Source organism: Paramormyrops kingsleyae, chromosome 1 (genome assembly GCF_048594095.1).
Source record: "Paramormyrops kingsleyae isolate MSU_618 chromosome 1, PKINGS_0.4, whole genome shotgun sequence".
NCBI lineage: Eukaryota > Metazoa > Chordata > Actinopteri > Osteoglossiformes > Mormyridae > Paramormyrops > Paramormyrops kingsleyae.
The window spans coordinates 14,762,837-14,778,487 of NC_132797.1; the positions used below are offsets into that span (position 1 = coordinate 14,762,837).

At 44.7% G+C, this 15,651-nt stretch overlaps 1 protein-coding gene across 8 annotated transcripts in view; it reads left to right on the forward strand.

Moving 5' to 3' along the window:
- The first annotated feature begins 403 nt into the window (after positions 1-403).
- The window catches only part of kcnc2 (potassium voltage-gated channel, Shaw-related subfamily, member 2), a 56,790-nt gene continuing 41,542 nt past the window's right edge, over positions 404-15,651 (forward strand). For all 8 annotated transcript variants that reach the window (XR_002841186.2, XR_011989631.1, XM_023836790.2 and 5 more), the window contains exon 1: positions 404-1,834. Coding sequence is in view for 6 of the 8 variants with exons in the window: in XM_023836790.2 (XP_023692558.1) it covers positions 1,274-1,834 (561 nt within the window). In the remaining 2 variants the exon portion in view is untranslated. The remainder of the gene's footprint in view (positions 1,835-15,651) is intronic.

The following is a 15,651-nucleotide window of genomic DNA, read 5'->3' on the forward strand; positions in this document are numbered from 1 at the left end:
ATACACATTTCAATCAAAACGTTGTATGTCGCCCTGTTTATTTTTAAAAGTATAGAAGATGTAAGACCATGGGAATAAATAAAAGGCTTTCAGTTAAACACTCATTATACGATGCTGAAATAAGTGATGAAGACATGTGGGGGAAATCCAGCGCTCACTGGCGCTTCTCAAATTACAGACTATGATGTCACGAAATAATACAAAAACGATATATGGAGCAGCTCATTTAGTGTGTTTGCAAACGGAATACTATATATCTCGTGAAGCCTGTGAGTGTTTGTGTCTCAATTCAAATCGAGGTGAAGGGATCTGTGAACGCGCAGCCACCCCGTCCATCTGTGAACGCGCAGCCACCCCGTCCTTGGCTTCTCTTTTTGTTAAAAGCCGTGCTCGTTTCAGAAATAAATCTGTAAAGACTGTCGCTTTATTGAGATAGCCTGTCAAAACCATAAAGCAACACTAGCAAAAACACCTTACATACAAAATCAAAACAGGCTATAATGCTATGGATATTTTAAAACACTTAATTTGTAAAAAAAAAAAAAAAAAAATGTTTTCATTTGAAGGTCGTGCTACGGAGGACTTATTTTAATGTGGATATTTCAATCTCTCATTTGACCTGTTGAGAACGCGGACAAAGACATAAATGCACAAGAAGTGTACACATTCATTTTTTTTAAATTATTGACAGGAAGCAGCCGATACAATGAAACATCAATAAATAAGCTGGACGTCTGGATTCGCCTTGAGGTGTAAGCGGGAGGTGTGCGCCAGGTCTTATCCGTTTCTGGGCGGCTCGCATTGGGTTAAGTAACGGAGAAAACAAAGGGTGTGCCCCTTCACGCCATCTCCCTGAGAATAAGCAGCACCAAGTAACGGGAGATAATTAGACTAGTGCGATGCTGGAGCGCGCAACTTGGAAGCGTCGGGGGTACAGCGCTGAAGATGGATGAGAAGAGCTGTCATTTCGTGTGACTTCACCTGCCCGACTGGGACGAAAGGGAACGGTCTTTATAAATGAAAGCAGCCCTATACGATCGCGAAGAGCCACTGGCTGAAGTCGCCCGCACAAGGAGAAAGCAGATGATGTCTCACACGCGACAGTGATGCTATAGCCAAAAAAGGCTGGAGAGAGCAGACTTCTCAAGGATCTCCTTCAACATTATCCCAGGCGCTTCTGTTAACCTCGTTGAACTAGTAGGGCACTGCGCTTTTTGTTACTTTTGAGGCGCTCAATACTTTGTTCCAGTAAAGTCATGTCTTATCCAGAGCGATGGGCAAGATCGATGACAAGGAGAGGATAATCCTCAACGTTGGGGGAACCAGGCACGAAACATACCGGAACACTCTGAGGACCTTGCCGGGAACACGGTTGGCTCTCCTGGCTTCCGAGTCTGACACGGAGTCCGTGCTCGATCTGCTGCAACAAGTCCCGGGCTTCATTGAGTACAACCCGAAAAACAACGAGTACTTCTTTGACCGCCACCCGGGAGTTTTTGCCTATGTCCTCAACTACTACAGGACCGGGAAACTTCACTGCCCGGCCGATGTCTGCGGTCCCCTATTCGAGGAAGAGCTGTCTTTTTGGGGTATCGATGAGACCGACGTGGAGCCCTGCTGCTGGATGACCTACCGGCAGCACAGAGACGCCGAGGAGGCGCTTGACGTTTTTGAGATGAATGTGGACAACGGGGACGGGGACGATGAAGACATATGCAGAAGGCTTGGGATTGAGGACATGGTGTCATCGGACGGCAGCGTCAGCCGCTGGAAAAAGTGGCAGCCGGTGATTTGGAATCTTTTTGAGGACCCCTACTCATCCCGAGCTGCTAGGGTAAGAGCCGGGGGCGGCTGATGCGCGCTCACTGCGCTCGTCACCAGCGCTCGGAAAAGTTCTCCGCTATTTATTTCGGTGAACGGCTCGCGTTTCAGTAAGAAACAAAGCAGAAATGGGCTTTGATTCGTTTACATCTGCAAACACGATGAGATGCGAATAACTGCAAGTCGAAGGTATAGGCCTGTAATTAAAAGGCGAATGCATTACCAACAGACTTTTCTGGTTATTCTATAGGTACATTGATGCTAAAAATAGCTTCACAAGTTTCTTTCCCCCCGTAGTATATTTTTAAAGCGCATTAAATTTGCAAGTATTATATACAAATACAATACAGGTGTTGTAAAAAGTGAAGCGTTTATAGTTATGTTTCATAATATATTTCTAAAATATCCACCTGGTTAAATTGAAGTATAAATATTGCAACTTCATGTAAGAGGGTACTGCAGATGCCCAGAGGAAGAATCGAAATAATAATGGAACAAAATTGGTAAAATTAAATCTAAGGGAACTGTCTATATTTAGGATTTATAAAAATTCAGTCAGAGGTTGTTATGGAAACCAGTTTTGGAGGTGGCGTTGTGACGGAGGGGCCTGGTGCGCGCGTTTGTTTGTATGTGGTGGGGGACTTCCTCTGAGTGAAATTCATATTATATTGAAAGCAACGAAATGAACACCGAGTCATTTTTATCATTTATTTCACTTTTTTTTTTAACCTGTGAAAACCCTGTAAATAAGCCAGAATGTAAAATAGTCACATCAATGACTTCTCCTATACAATGACATCATATTGTTTTTCAGAGAAGACTTATGACTCAGTAATACCGATCTTTGAAACCACTGACCTTCAGGAATTGAAGTTATAGTAGTAACGTAACTGCCGCTGTAAATGAGTATTGCAATTGATTTTTTAAATGTTTTTTTTTCTTCCATTTTTCACAACTGGAGCAACTAAACAGTCCATACTGACTTAAACACTTCATATACCAACCATCATCAAATAATGACTATTAAAAAATCACCTTTTATGAGAGAGGTGGGGACAATCAATAAGAGGTAAAATTGCTGGTAATATGTTGTTGTTATTGGTTTAAGCCTAGCTTTGAGTCAGGAGCTCTTATCACTTTTTAGCGGGTGGTGGGTGGGTGGGGGGGGGGGGGGTTGAGCCTTCATCAGCAAAGAATCTGGAGGGGACTGTCACAGAAGGACATCCGCCTTGCTCATTTCTGAGTGGTCCACATTCTCGGCACGGGAGCGCTGGCAAATATTGATATCACACTGGTGATGGGAAATAAATTGCCCTCACATCCGTGCGTGTGGCAGGAGGGCGAGTCCAGCAGTACGACTCTAACACCTCTTTTCTTAGTACAGCCCATCTGTATCTGGGCCTAAAAGTCCATGACTATAATACTGTATTCAGTACATAGCAAACAGGTGTACATATTTAGATATCAACTAAGACCAGAAAATGCCTTGCTTCATGTATGTCATGTAGGGTATTTAATAAATTGGATGAACGGTCCCGCATTTTTGAACCATTTCCGGGATCTATAATTTCCCGATCACACTCGTTGGGTTAAAACAGCATCGTGATATTGTCCCAGATTGTTTATCCAATCAATAATTAATTGTTTCAGCAGCCACCTACTTCCAGGCGTTGTTGCTCATATGCATTATTAATGAGATGGGGACAGAGGTTTGACCTTGCGTTTGATGTGTGACACAAGCGTTTGAACCCACATGCCCTGCTAGGCTAAATTCGGCCCAGACTTGCGCGAATGTGAGTTTGCATTACAGGATGTCACCCAAGGGAGTAGAAACAAAGCACAAACTAAATTAATAAATATTTACCTGTGCATTTAAATAAAAGTAAGTGCCGTGCTGTAGTTAATCTTGAGGCATGTTCGAGCGGAATGACACTTTGCTTCTTGAGGGCCACTTCATTGCAGAATCTGCTGTTACGCTTGAATTTGCGTTTTCCTCAGTAGGCATCAGGAACCCCTCCTCCTCCCTTGCGTTAAGGCAGCATAATGTGGAGCTACTCTTGTGAGGACTTACTGGCTTCATTTAGCTCCTGCCAGACACTTGCTGCGGCCACTTCAGGGGGACTTGAGAGTGACATCGATGAAGTTCCATGGGATCTAGTGTGAATCATATTTGAAGAACATAGATTGGACAAGTTGGACTAATTTCTTGGGTGATGACTAGGGCAAATCCAGGAACTAAGTGTATTCCGGGAGCTATGGGTGGGGTGCTTTTGGTCCTTTCCCGGTGTTTAGCTTAACAACATTTCATCATCTAGCAGAAGGCAGTAATGATGCGTAATTATATTTGCCAATTTGCAGTGGGTGGCCTAGCCATTAAAGACTTATTGCAATAGCCCACAGGTCTTGCTGTAGCGACGCCAGTTGAAGTTCTTGACCCGAGTCGCCCCAGTTAAATATTCCGCTTTAAAAATTGTCCGTCACTCTGGATAAAAATATTACCTTGGGGATTAAGTGCAAAAGAATTTGCCCGACGAATGCTGCCATTCACATAAAGGTGCAATTATGTAATTCACTACAATTCCGTTGTGGTTTTCTTCACACATTCACTTCATTCACAGCTTCAGTCATACTGGAAATGTCATACTACTCACACTGCTGCTCAGTTTTAAATCAGATACTGTTACCATGTTTATTTAGCAGGTACTTCTGCCAAAGTGAGGTACAAGTGAGGATCAGACAGTGTCTTTGGAGCAGTTGGGGCTAAGACCCTCGCTCACCAGCACAATGATGATATCAGCACTGTGCTGGCCGTGGGATTAGAACCAACAACCTTCACGGGCACATATCACTAACCTGCTATGCTTTAAATACAGTCACCTCAGGAATCCGCTGCTTCAGCAATCTTAAACCCTTCTGATACTGTGTTTGTTTAATTTCCTGGTCACATATTATGAACGATTAATGCTTTACACGGCTAATGAGGGGACCTGTGCTTTCCCTTCCGCTCGTCCTTCATCTCCTGTAACACCCAGGGGTGTTTTCAACCCAAAGCTTAAAGAGACACAGTGACACAACGAATTCCCACCTTGTCGGCAATTGTGAGTGTGACATCCGTTAGCATGCAACCTGATTCCCGGCACAGCTGTATCGACAGAGTGTGTAATTACAGCACCGTACGGTGACATGTTGTCAGTAATCTTGTGTGGAGGAAATCTACAGCATCGATTTAAGACATTTAAAAATGTATACTTCATTCACCCGCTCACCACTTCAACGTCCCACTGAATTCCATGCAATATGATTCCTGAAGTGAAGTCTGATGCCTAAAGACATTGGGTGTGTAGTTTTGGGATTTAGGACAGATGTTTGAAGGGATTTTTACAGATGTTTGAAGGGATTTTTACAGATGTTTTAAGGGATTTTTACAAATGCTTGAAGGTACTGTCAGCTTGAAAAATTTTTTTAAATCTTGCTGACAAAAATGTAATTTCTGTGGGGGAGGGCATGATATATTATCCTGAATGCAGGTGTTACCATCCATCCATCAATTTCTTTATACCCGCTTGTCCTATTCAGGGTCACGGTCACAGGGGCGAGGAGCCTATTCCGTCACAGGGTACACTCACATCATTCATCCACATACAGTTTGGCGACTCCAGGTCACCGTACCATGTTTTTGGATTATGGTGGGAAACATCGTAGGAAACTCCACAATGACAAAGGGAGAACATGGTAACTCCACACAAGTAGAGATATGAATCCTGGTCTCATATGGATGAGACAACAGTGTGAAACACAGTGCCACCATGCTGCCCACAGCAGGTATTACGGTAGTTAAATACGAGGAGCCCTAATGGATAGGTGTATGTTCATATCCAGTAAGGGTAGGGTGACCACCTAATCCATGTCAGGAGGGACACTATGAGCTACAACAGGATTTGTAAACTACCATTTCATCCATTTCAATTAAAAGGACCAGGATTTCACTTAAGCACTGGGTTCTTGCCGTATGCTGATTGGTCAGTCTCCTATAATCATGCATATGTGTCAGTAATGTTAATGCGAAACAGCTGGATGAGTCTTTCAATCTAGGAACTAACCAAACATTTTAGCAGAGCACAGAACCCTTTCAGTTTTAAGGAGTTTGTAAAAGCTGAAGTAGCTCATAGTGTCCCTCCTGATATGGAATAGGTGGTCACCCCAAATAAGGGGACCTGTTTTAGTGTCCATAAAGGTATACATTGTCCAAATGCATAAAAAATTATGAGTCACTTTCAATAAAAACAGTTGCCAAGCAGAGTAAATGTAGCTGGTTGGTTACCAAATATAAACCAGGAGACAGACATGTAGTTCACCATAGTAATGGATCGTCTCATCTTCTGGTGAATCCAGCATCTGAGTTTTCCATTTATGTCTTTCATGCCAACTGCTGTATGAGTGCTTGGCTGAAAAATGTAAACATAAACTGTTTTTTTAAAACTCTTTTTGCAGTTTGCCACTGTCGGACTGTGATGGTACCTTTCCCCGTTCCTACATCTTAATGCACCTCTTTGCTTTCCTGATTTCCTTTGTCACCCGTCGGAGACCGCCCTTTTTCTGCCGCTTAAGAGGTTAGACCGATGGTGTCTGGGTAGCTCGGCACGTTCAAAGATGTTACCTTGGCAGGCTGTGCTCGTCGTCATGGCAACACGCCACTCGTGCTTTCCTGTTTTCATTGAAAGCTGCCCGGTCTGTGAATGCAATTGATCTCGGGAGCTTATTCAACCGTGAACTTTGTAACCCTTCGCTTACTGTATAAGCAAAGCCTTTCGCATTGTTGATTAATTGCGCCAATGACAGGTCCATCCAATGAGAATCGTCATTGTCTATACATACTTCTAAATATGGGCCTTACAAAAACACATTTATGTAAACCGTTATTTGAATAGTGTTGATTTCAGTGCATGCTTTTCGGGCTGTCTAACGTGAAAATTTAAACAGTGAAGCTTTGCATAATAAAAACAAATGTTAAAAATAAATGTCCTTGAAGAGAAGCAATAAGCGTCACGAGGGTCACTGTAGTTTTCGGGGCGGCCAGAAGGACCGCTGACAGGTCTGTCAGCAAACATATTTCAACTTGAAGTTATTTCCTGAGAACCCGGCTGTCAGCACAATTTTGCTGCCTTGTTAGCCTTAATTAGTGCCCTTAATTTCCACACTTCATCCACTTCATCCGTGACTGCGGACGACGGCAGCCTGACCGCGTACGATTTACACAACATGTAATTAGCATTTAAAATCCTTGAATAAAATACATTAAAGCTCTTGATTTAATGAAGGTCACTGATATTAACATTTGGATCCCTTATAATTATTATGAGGTTTGATTTAACGTTTCCAAAAAAAAAGTCCGGATTAATTAACCTTATATTAGTGGCGTGTAGCTGATGATGCTGAGCGGTACGACTAAGAGACTGGCAAGGAATGAGGGGAATGGAGGCTGCTGGCCGCCTGTCACTCGCATGTATGTTTTAGCTCCGCCCCCCCGGTCACGACCGGCTCGGCAAGCGGCACTGCAGCTCGCGCGAAGGGAAACGAAAACAGCCGATGTGACGGATCGGGAGTCCGGCCATGACCGTCCTTGAGAATGTTCAGATTCATCAGAATGAGCGGTCAAAGGCGTTTGGGGGCGCGTGGCGGGAAGGGCCGTCATTCGAGGGGGGCGCACACACTAAGTTAGGGAGGAGCAGATGTGGCTTTTAGTTAGCCAGCGAATGTCAGTACAAAAGGATATTTTTGTCAGCCAGAGCAATGCATTGTAATGACATCTGGAAAGCATGAGCTTGCTTCTTCGAAACACAAGCACACACAGACCATTGATAAAATGGCTCTTTTTGTGCATGCCTGGGATAGTTGTGTTATATAAAGCATTGAGTCAGCATGTTTGTACTATGACAAGTGATGCATGTTTGTACTATGACATATGTCATTGCTGGCAACATATGTGATGTCTGGTGTGGTAAAAACAACCCAGCTCCACCCTCTCGGCTGTCCCTGCCTTCAGGCTTGTGTTATGAGGTGAATGAGGTGACTGATTTCCAGTAGACCGTCAAGGCTTCGCTCTTTCCTTTTCCTGGGGTGGAGCACATTGTGGTCTCCCACCTGCCTGATGGTGAGGGCTTCCCAGAGACGCTAGGCAGCCGTGGGGGCCGGCTGCGCTGTCTGGTCAGCATGCTAAACTGTTGCTTGGTGCCTTCATGAATTTTAACAAATAGGAGTCAGAAGGCTTTACTGTGCAGTCTGCTTATTCTGGCAGTAATTATATGCATAATTGTCAGTTAATGGACAGAGGGTCTACAGCGTGAGGCAATGGATATGGTTATAAATACGGAGGCGCAAATCCTATGACGGAATCTGCTATTGAACCTTTAATCATCTGCTGTAGAGATGACACCATGCATGGTCAGAAATGGCATTGTTATTTTGTTATTGTTAGTATTTCATAAGCTGTGCAGTTATGTATGAACGTAAAGTTTTAGTCACAATGGTGAGTTTGGTGACAGTCCTGTTTGGTTGGATGAAGCTGGAGATGGAGAGAGAGGCAATTTGGGTGCAACCCTTGGTGTTAAATTCAACGTTTTTCAGTTTGTTGAATTGACCGTCGGCCACAAATATCTTTTTATTTTGTTTTGATTACTCTCCCTGTTATGGGAGAGTCTGAAATAAGACTCTGGTCTCCCCCCAGATAGTAATTCTTGTGTTAATCTGCTTTATTGGGTGCCTGGAACATTGCTTGTGGTCTTCTTGTGGTTTACATTTACTCTGAATTTGCACAGTTATCTTCCAGCCACTGTAGATGAAAAATCTTCTCGGTGGATTCAGATCTTTTGCACGTATGTCATTGCGGCTTGGATACAATCTGCTGGCGTTTTAAAATGAATGTTTTTTTAGCTTCAGTTCAAATAGTAATCAGTCTTACCATGTCACATGTGAGATGTGGCCTGCCTCACTATGGGACAATATCAAGGGAAGTAAACGTGCACTTAGATCAGAGCATCACCCGCCCATCGCACATCGAGGAAGCCTGATGCTGTCTTTGTGGATCACGTGACCAGTACCACACTGAGGCTCTGTGAGGGCTCTCTAAAGCTGTGCATTAGTATTAATGGTCACCCCATTTGTCTCGAAGGAGCTGTGCATTATTGATGCTGTGATGTTCACTCTGAGAGATGAAGCCCTTCTTAAGACAATGAGCCCATTAAATCTGAACGAGCTTTTTTTCTTCAGTGAAATGTACTGTATTGATTAATAGAGCTTCTTACTAATACATGGATACTGTGAATTGCTATCAATTTCATTGGGGGTTAAATACTGTCATTTTAAAGTGGGCTCAGTTTAGGTCTAATTTAACTTGCTGTTTCCAAAGTATATAATTTAGTGTCCATTGTTTTTCTAATATTGCCTGCTGTTTTTGTACGTATAGTGTTCATACATGATTGTCATATATTATCTCATCCACCCACTCATCTATCCATTTTCTGTAACTGCTTAATTATCTCACACAGGGTCATTGTGAGCGCGGACCTATATCCCTGAAAGCAGTGGACATGAGGCAGGAGACATGCTGGATGGGATGCCGGTTACCGTAGCATGAACATGGTGAATTTCAATAAGACACTTTGGTTTTGCTTGTAGATGTTTTGCCGAGCAAATAACTGAGCTTATTTTTATTCGGAGATGAGGTCAATGTTTGCAAATAATTGTTAATGTCACAAGAACATGTAGGAGGATAAGATCTGCACGAGTTTCCAGAAAGTTCTCAGGTCATTGACAAGCTGCTGTACGGTGGCAGTTGAGTGTTTGCCGTGTCACTGGTGGTGGAATCAGGCGCGAATACCCCAGGAGACAAAAACCAGCATTTCATCCCGGAAATCCCCTCTCCTCTCCGGTGATGATTCAGACCTCCTTCCAGACATGACGACTCATTCAGAAACACCCAAAAAGGATTTGCGCAAAAGCTGAAAGTTACTTAAATGCACGGGGACCCCTGGGCTGAAAGGCCGGAGTAAGCTAACCTTTAATCCTAGCGCGTTGTACCTGGAAGGCATCATTTGGTGAATCGTACACGAAAAGGTTAAAGGATGGCTTTAAGGACCACCGGCGTGAAGCGAAGGCACAGCAAGCTGCGAATAAGGGTGGAAAAATGCACTTTTTCACAGATTCTATATCGAGAAGGTTTTTCTGTGTGTCAGCTGATGCGATGCTTCTTGCTTCAGGTTCTGCCCCACGTTTTTTTCTCTGCACGGCCACAAGTACGGTGACATCACCGAGGGATCTGTCTGCCGCACCTGTCACCCCAAACGTGTCCCGGTGGAGCAACCGGCTGTTTCCTTCGTGTCTGCCTGGCTCAAGGGCCAACGTTGGCTAGAGAATCCGTGGGGGCAACCCGCATCCGCCCCGGGTTCCTCAGACCGGCCAGCTGGATCACCTCTGAGTCGCTGGTTCTGGTAGAGCTGTCCTGGGCTGGTGTAGTCCACAGACAGGGTACCAGGGGGATCTAATTATAACCGACTGAAAGCAGCTTGCCGAGAACCAAACACCCGCACACGTGTTCGGTGCTCTTGGACCTCATTCCCCGATTTAGCCTCGTGTGTTTGGCGGGTCGCCCCAGGACTGGAGACAGAGATTCATCAGGAGTCCTGGCTTTTGTGGCAGAGGGACCCTCTCCAGCGTCTTCAGTTTTCTAAAGGCAGCCATGCGAGACTAAGCTCAGACACCCCCCCCCACCCCCAGCCAGAATACTTAAAAACAGTCCCCACTGCACATACCAGATGAGTGGAGATGGAGCTGGGGGGGGGGGGGGGGGGGGGAAGGGGTCGAGGAGGGCAGGAAAAGGGTCACATCCATCCAAAACTGATTTATGGATGCACAGTGTTTATATTGTGAATTAAGCTTTATCCCAACACAACCTGCCTGCCCATCCTTCGGGAATTACGATCAGATCATAACGTTTTAGGGAAAAACAGGGTTTATGGCGTAACCTGCACAGAGAGGCGGGGCTTATTGTGCCCAAAGAAGGTGGCTTTTCTAGATTAGATGTTTCTACATTTGTTGTGCAGTGAAACTGCTCTCTGACCCATAATCAACATTCAGCAAAGCTAAAAATGGATGTTCATGTTAATGGTATAATAGGGAGGTTCTGCTGGTGGAGTCTATCCTAGCAATCTTTGGACACTGCTGAGCTGGGAAGACAGCAAGTGGGATTCCTGAGTTAACAGTGGAGAGTTTCACACGATGTGTCAGGAAGTGCACATTGTCACCTTGCGGAATATAGATGACATGTGGATCTTGAGACAGACGCCTGGTACCCTCTACAGAGTATCTGAACTGATTCTTATATCCACAGTTATGATTTCACATAGGGTATATAGTATATACCACTTGATTATTCTCATTACATGATGCTGAAGTGTTTTGCATAAGTTATGACTATTTTGTTTAGTTGAATGCAGCATTGTTTTTTTATAAAAAGGTGGAAATAAGGTAGGCAACTCTGATCCTGGAGTTCCAGTATTCAGCGGGTTTTCCATCCTACCTGCTCTCTTATGAACCAAACCTGATCTCAGGCAGATAGTAATTCATCAGGTAGGATGGGAACCCTGCTGGATACTGACACTCCAGGATCAGGGTTGCCTACCCCCCTGTTCCATAGTATGTAAATATAACTCATTGATTGAGCTTGACATGTTTGAAATGGCATGCAAGGGTCTTTGTGGAGAGCTGTTTTGCGCAAGGACTTCTCAGAGGGAGGCAAAATGCATATTGAACATAAAGATGCGTAAAGATGGATCATAAAGATGGATCAATTGCCTTAGGAAGGCAGGATCTTTCCCAGTTTCTCAGATATTTTTTGGGAAGGAGATCACTGTGGTAGTCGGACAGGGATATCACGATCTCAGCGGTGTGCCAGGAAACCACCCCTGTCCAGCTGCCTGGGTTTGTGTAGCTTGCATGGAAAAAAACTGAGTTTTTATAGAATGTTAGGGGCACGTTTTATTTTACTGAATCTACTACCTGCATTGGTTTCTACTGATGAGTACATCCTGGCTGTCACTATTATAAGATATTATAATGAGAGTTGATATATAAGATTGTAACAAGGCTTGGCTGGTCTTTCTAAAGATGTCACTGAGAAGTACAGAGAGTCTGCTTTGTGTGAACCAGACCAACGCCATGTTTAAGCATCTTTCTATTGCATTAGAAAAAAAAAACCTCTCCAAAGTTATTGCTTGATTTCTCCTTAAGAGAGACTAGGTCAAATTTCTTCTGAGACAGCTGGAGTGGAGTAGAGTACTCAGCATGGCATCTGTTTTCTTATTCGACTGAAGACCAGAGGTGATGCCATCTTCCCCGTTCGCCAGGTGTTAGACTGAACGAGGCGGGATGATGTCATCTGATGGGGGAAGGTGGTCCTTGGATGGTGTGGATATTTTAGATCATGCCTTGGGACTTGAGCTCTACTGCAAAGATACATACAATGGACAGTTCTACACAAAGGTCCGTTCGATGTCTCATCCATAATGCTGATCTGTTTTTAACATTCCAATAAATACATGGATTTTGTGGACTTATCTATATTCAATCCAAGAGGTTACATGAAAACCTATGCAAACTGATTCATTGATATAAAGCTTGTCCAGCCTCTGAGGCATTTTGTTTGCCAATATGGGATTAAATGTCACATCGATAACAATGGAATTGCCCTATATCTTAAATAGACACCCTGTGTGATATAGTACAATTCTGTCACTTTACCTGAGATTAGGTAGAGTTATAATGTAAAATATTTACTCAATAATAATTTCATATTAACCAGAAGATTGCCCACAGCTGCAATATGGTCAAGGGACCCTTGGGAAAACCCGCCCCCCAAGGCTTCTGCACCCTCCAGATTGGCACCTCACACGCAGCAGCTGTGCTCTTTATAGGCTTGGGGCGGGGCCATTTAAAGGCTGGGGGTGGAGCCTAACAGGTCTCCCCTCATCACGGGACCCCAGCGCAAGGGCAGGAACAGATGGCGGAGCCCGGCACCTGCCCCCCTCACCCTGCCGTCACGGGGACTGACCTTCGGGTGACATCACAGTGGCCCCTCCCCTCCTGGTGGGCCATATAGCCCCAAGCCCCGGTCCGTGCTGTGCGGGGCGTGGAATCTGGCTGCCGCATTGGCCACTGTGAGGAGTGACCTTTCCGTTCGGATCCCTCCGAAGGGACGCGTCTGGGAACTTTAAATAACCTGAATCCTCCAAATTGGGGGCATGAGAAACGATCGACATAGTGAAACTGTTTTTACGGCATGTAGAGGCCCGATTCCTCCCAAATCCACCAGGCGCCCCGTCGGGAATTACGATGAAGAAATCAAAGCAGCAGAGATTTAGATCCCTGGCAACTCTGACTGAGATTAATGGCCAGAACATGGACTGCATCTGAACAAGGGTGGGGTGCGTGGGGGGGGGGGATGGGGGGTACAAAGTCATGTCCACATATCTGTTTGCTTTCGAAAAACTCACATATAACCTTTGTTTAATAAATAACAATGTGTAAATATGTACTTTTATTAATAATGTCATATCGGTTTGCATTAAATTAATTGAAGGTAATTTTTTTTTGTAATTGTTCATTACTGTATACTTAGTAATGCTGTATAAGTACCCCCCCCCCCCGCCCCCGCCCATGGGCCAGAAGATAGCTGGATGGATGGATGGATAAATCCGAGCTGAAGACCATTCAGCTTCCAGTGACAGGCATGAACGGTTAAACTATGATCCTGCTTTTTTTGTCCCCAAGGACAGCACACAGAAAATAGCGTGCCGATGCCAAAAGGGGACCGGAGGAATGATGACATCACACTGCCGGTCTAAGCGGCCCAGTATGACGGCGTGCCGCTCCGCCGCCCAGCATCCTTGCTCGGCGCGCTCTGCCCTCAAGGACATCCACTGGGGGAGAGATCTGTAAATTGTTAATACGAGATGGTAATTCGTGCCCACGCAAACAGGCGGACAGTCAGCTCCGCTGCAGGGGGATAGAGCGGGCAGTGGGAGAGGCTGCGGCAAGGACCCCTCGAGGGTTCGGCAAGTCGTGCTAAAGGTCGAATGCCGCGGTGATGCTACATTATTATGGAATTTGATAGCATAGCATACCGGCTACGCGGCGTGTTTGAATAAAGAGGCTCACACCTATTTTCTCACCCCTCTCAGGAACATGTTTTACTGAATGATTTTGGGTTTAGGGTGTCATGGTGGTTCCGTGGGCGGCACTGCAGCCCCTGTGCTTTGGGGGGTACATTCCCACCTCTGCCCTGTGCTTATGTGTGCGTGTGTGCAGTTTGCATGCCCCCCGGGTCCTGCAGGTTTCCTTTAGACACTCCGGCTCCCTCCCACAGACCCAAGCCCGTGGTTCGCCTGACTGGCTTCTGTATAATTGTCCATAGAGAATGACTTTGACCAGTGATTAACCCCCCCCCCCCCCCTCCCGGTGCCTTAACCACTGCAGTCAGCTGGAGAATCTATTTTATTCTCCAAACACATTGATGGGAATATAGAAGGAAGTCTTCCTGGTGAGGGCGCTAGGTATGGAAATAGAAACACAGGCATGCATAGTCATGATGAATAGAAGGGGAATGGACAGACAGACAGAAAGACAGACAGACAGACAGACAAACAGATAGATAGATAGATATATAGATAGATAGATAGATAGATAGATAGATAGAGTAGGAACTTGAAAGTGAATCCAAAGGGAAGCCTCACAGCCCTTTATGTTCTGTCCCATCCATCCATCCATTTTCTGTAATGGTTTGTCCTATCCAGGGTCCGGAGCTGATCCCGGAGTCTACAGGTACAAGGCAGGGAACAACCCAGGATGGGGCAGCGGCTCATCACAGGACTGTCCTGTGACGTTCATTTTATAAAGGATCAGGGTTAGGCTCGTGACCTGTCTGTGATATGGGAACTTGGCAGATGACACTGGTCCTCATCAAGGGTTAACCAATAACGGCTTTAGCCTCATATAGTTTGCACTGAAACTCTGCCTCGGATTCCATATGGACACAGCATGTGTTTCAATGGAGTATTAAATAAAGTGTTAGATGTTCTGGGTCAGTAATGCCTCACTCAGTAAGCTCTTCCTGAAGCTTAACTGTTATCATCATGATTTATATGCTTCCGTGTGCGATTGGTTCTGCTGGCTCCGCGTGACATTATTCGATGCCCTGTCGTCATTTAGAGCCTCTTAACACCAGTCTGCCCAGAGAAACTTTATGCTGGCATTATGGGATCTCACTGACATTTTCCAAGTAATTATCGAGGGAAGCTTTCAGATGTACAGAGGGACCTCATTTGAAGGATTTGCTAATGTCCAGTGTGAGATTTCAAAACTTCTCACTGAAGCGGACCGTCTGGGTTAATTATAGCTCATTGCCTTTTTGTTGCCTTGACAATTGCCAAGTTTCATTGTATAATCATTTTGTACAAATAAGTCATTTATTTGGTGGCTGTGTAGCTACTGGCTTATACTAACTTTTAAAAGACATTTAGGTTCTTATTACAATAACATGTAATGACAGCAATCATCATTAAATATGTCCATTACGGATGTTATTCTCTTCTATTGGATTGAGCATTAAATGAACTCACAGATCTGCCTTTCCAGTTGAATAATTATGAAAAAATCTTATTTTCATACTCATAACCCAGGAACCTCTTCTTTCCCACTGCTTGTGTGCTGTGGTATTACCTCCAGTAGCGCTGGAGTGAATGGTTTCTTTTTTAGAAACTGGGAAATCTCTTATCAGGA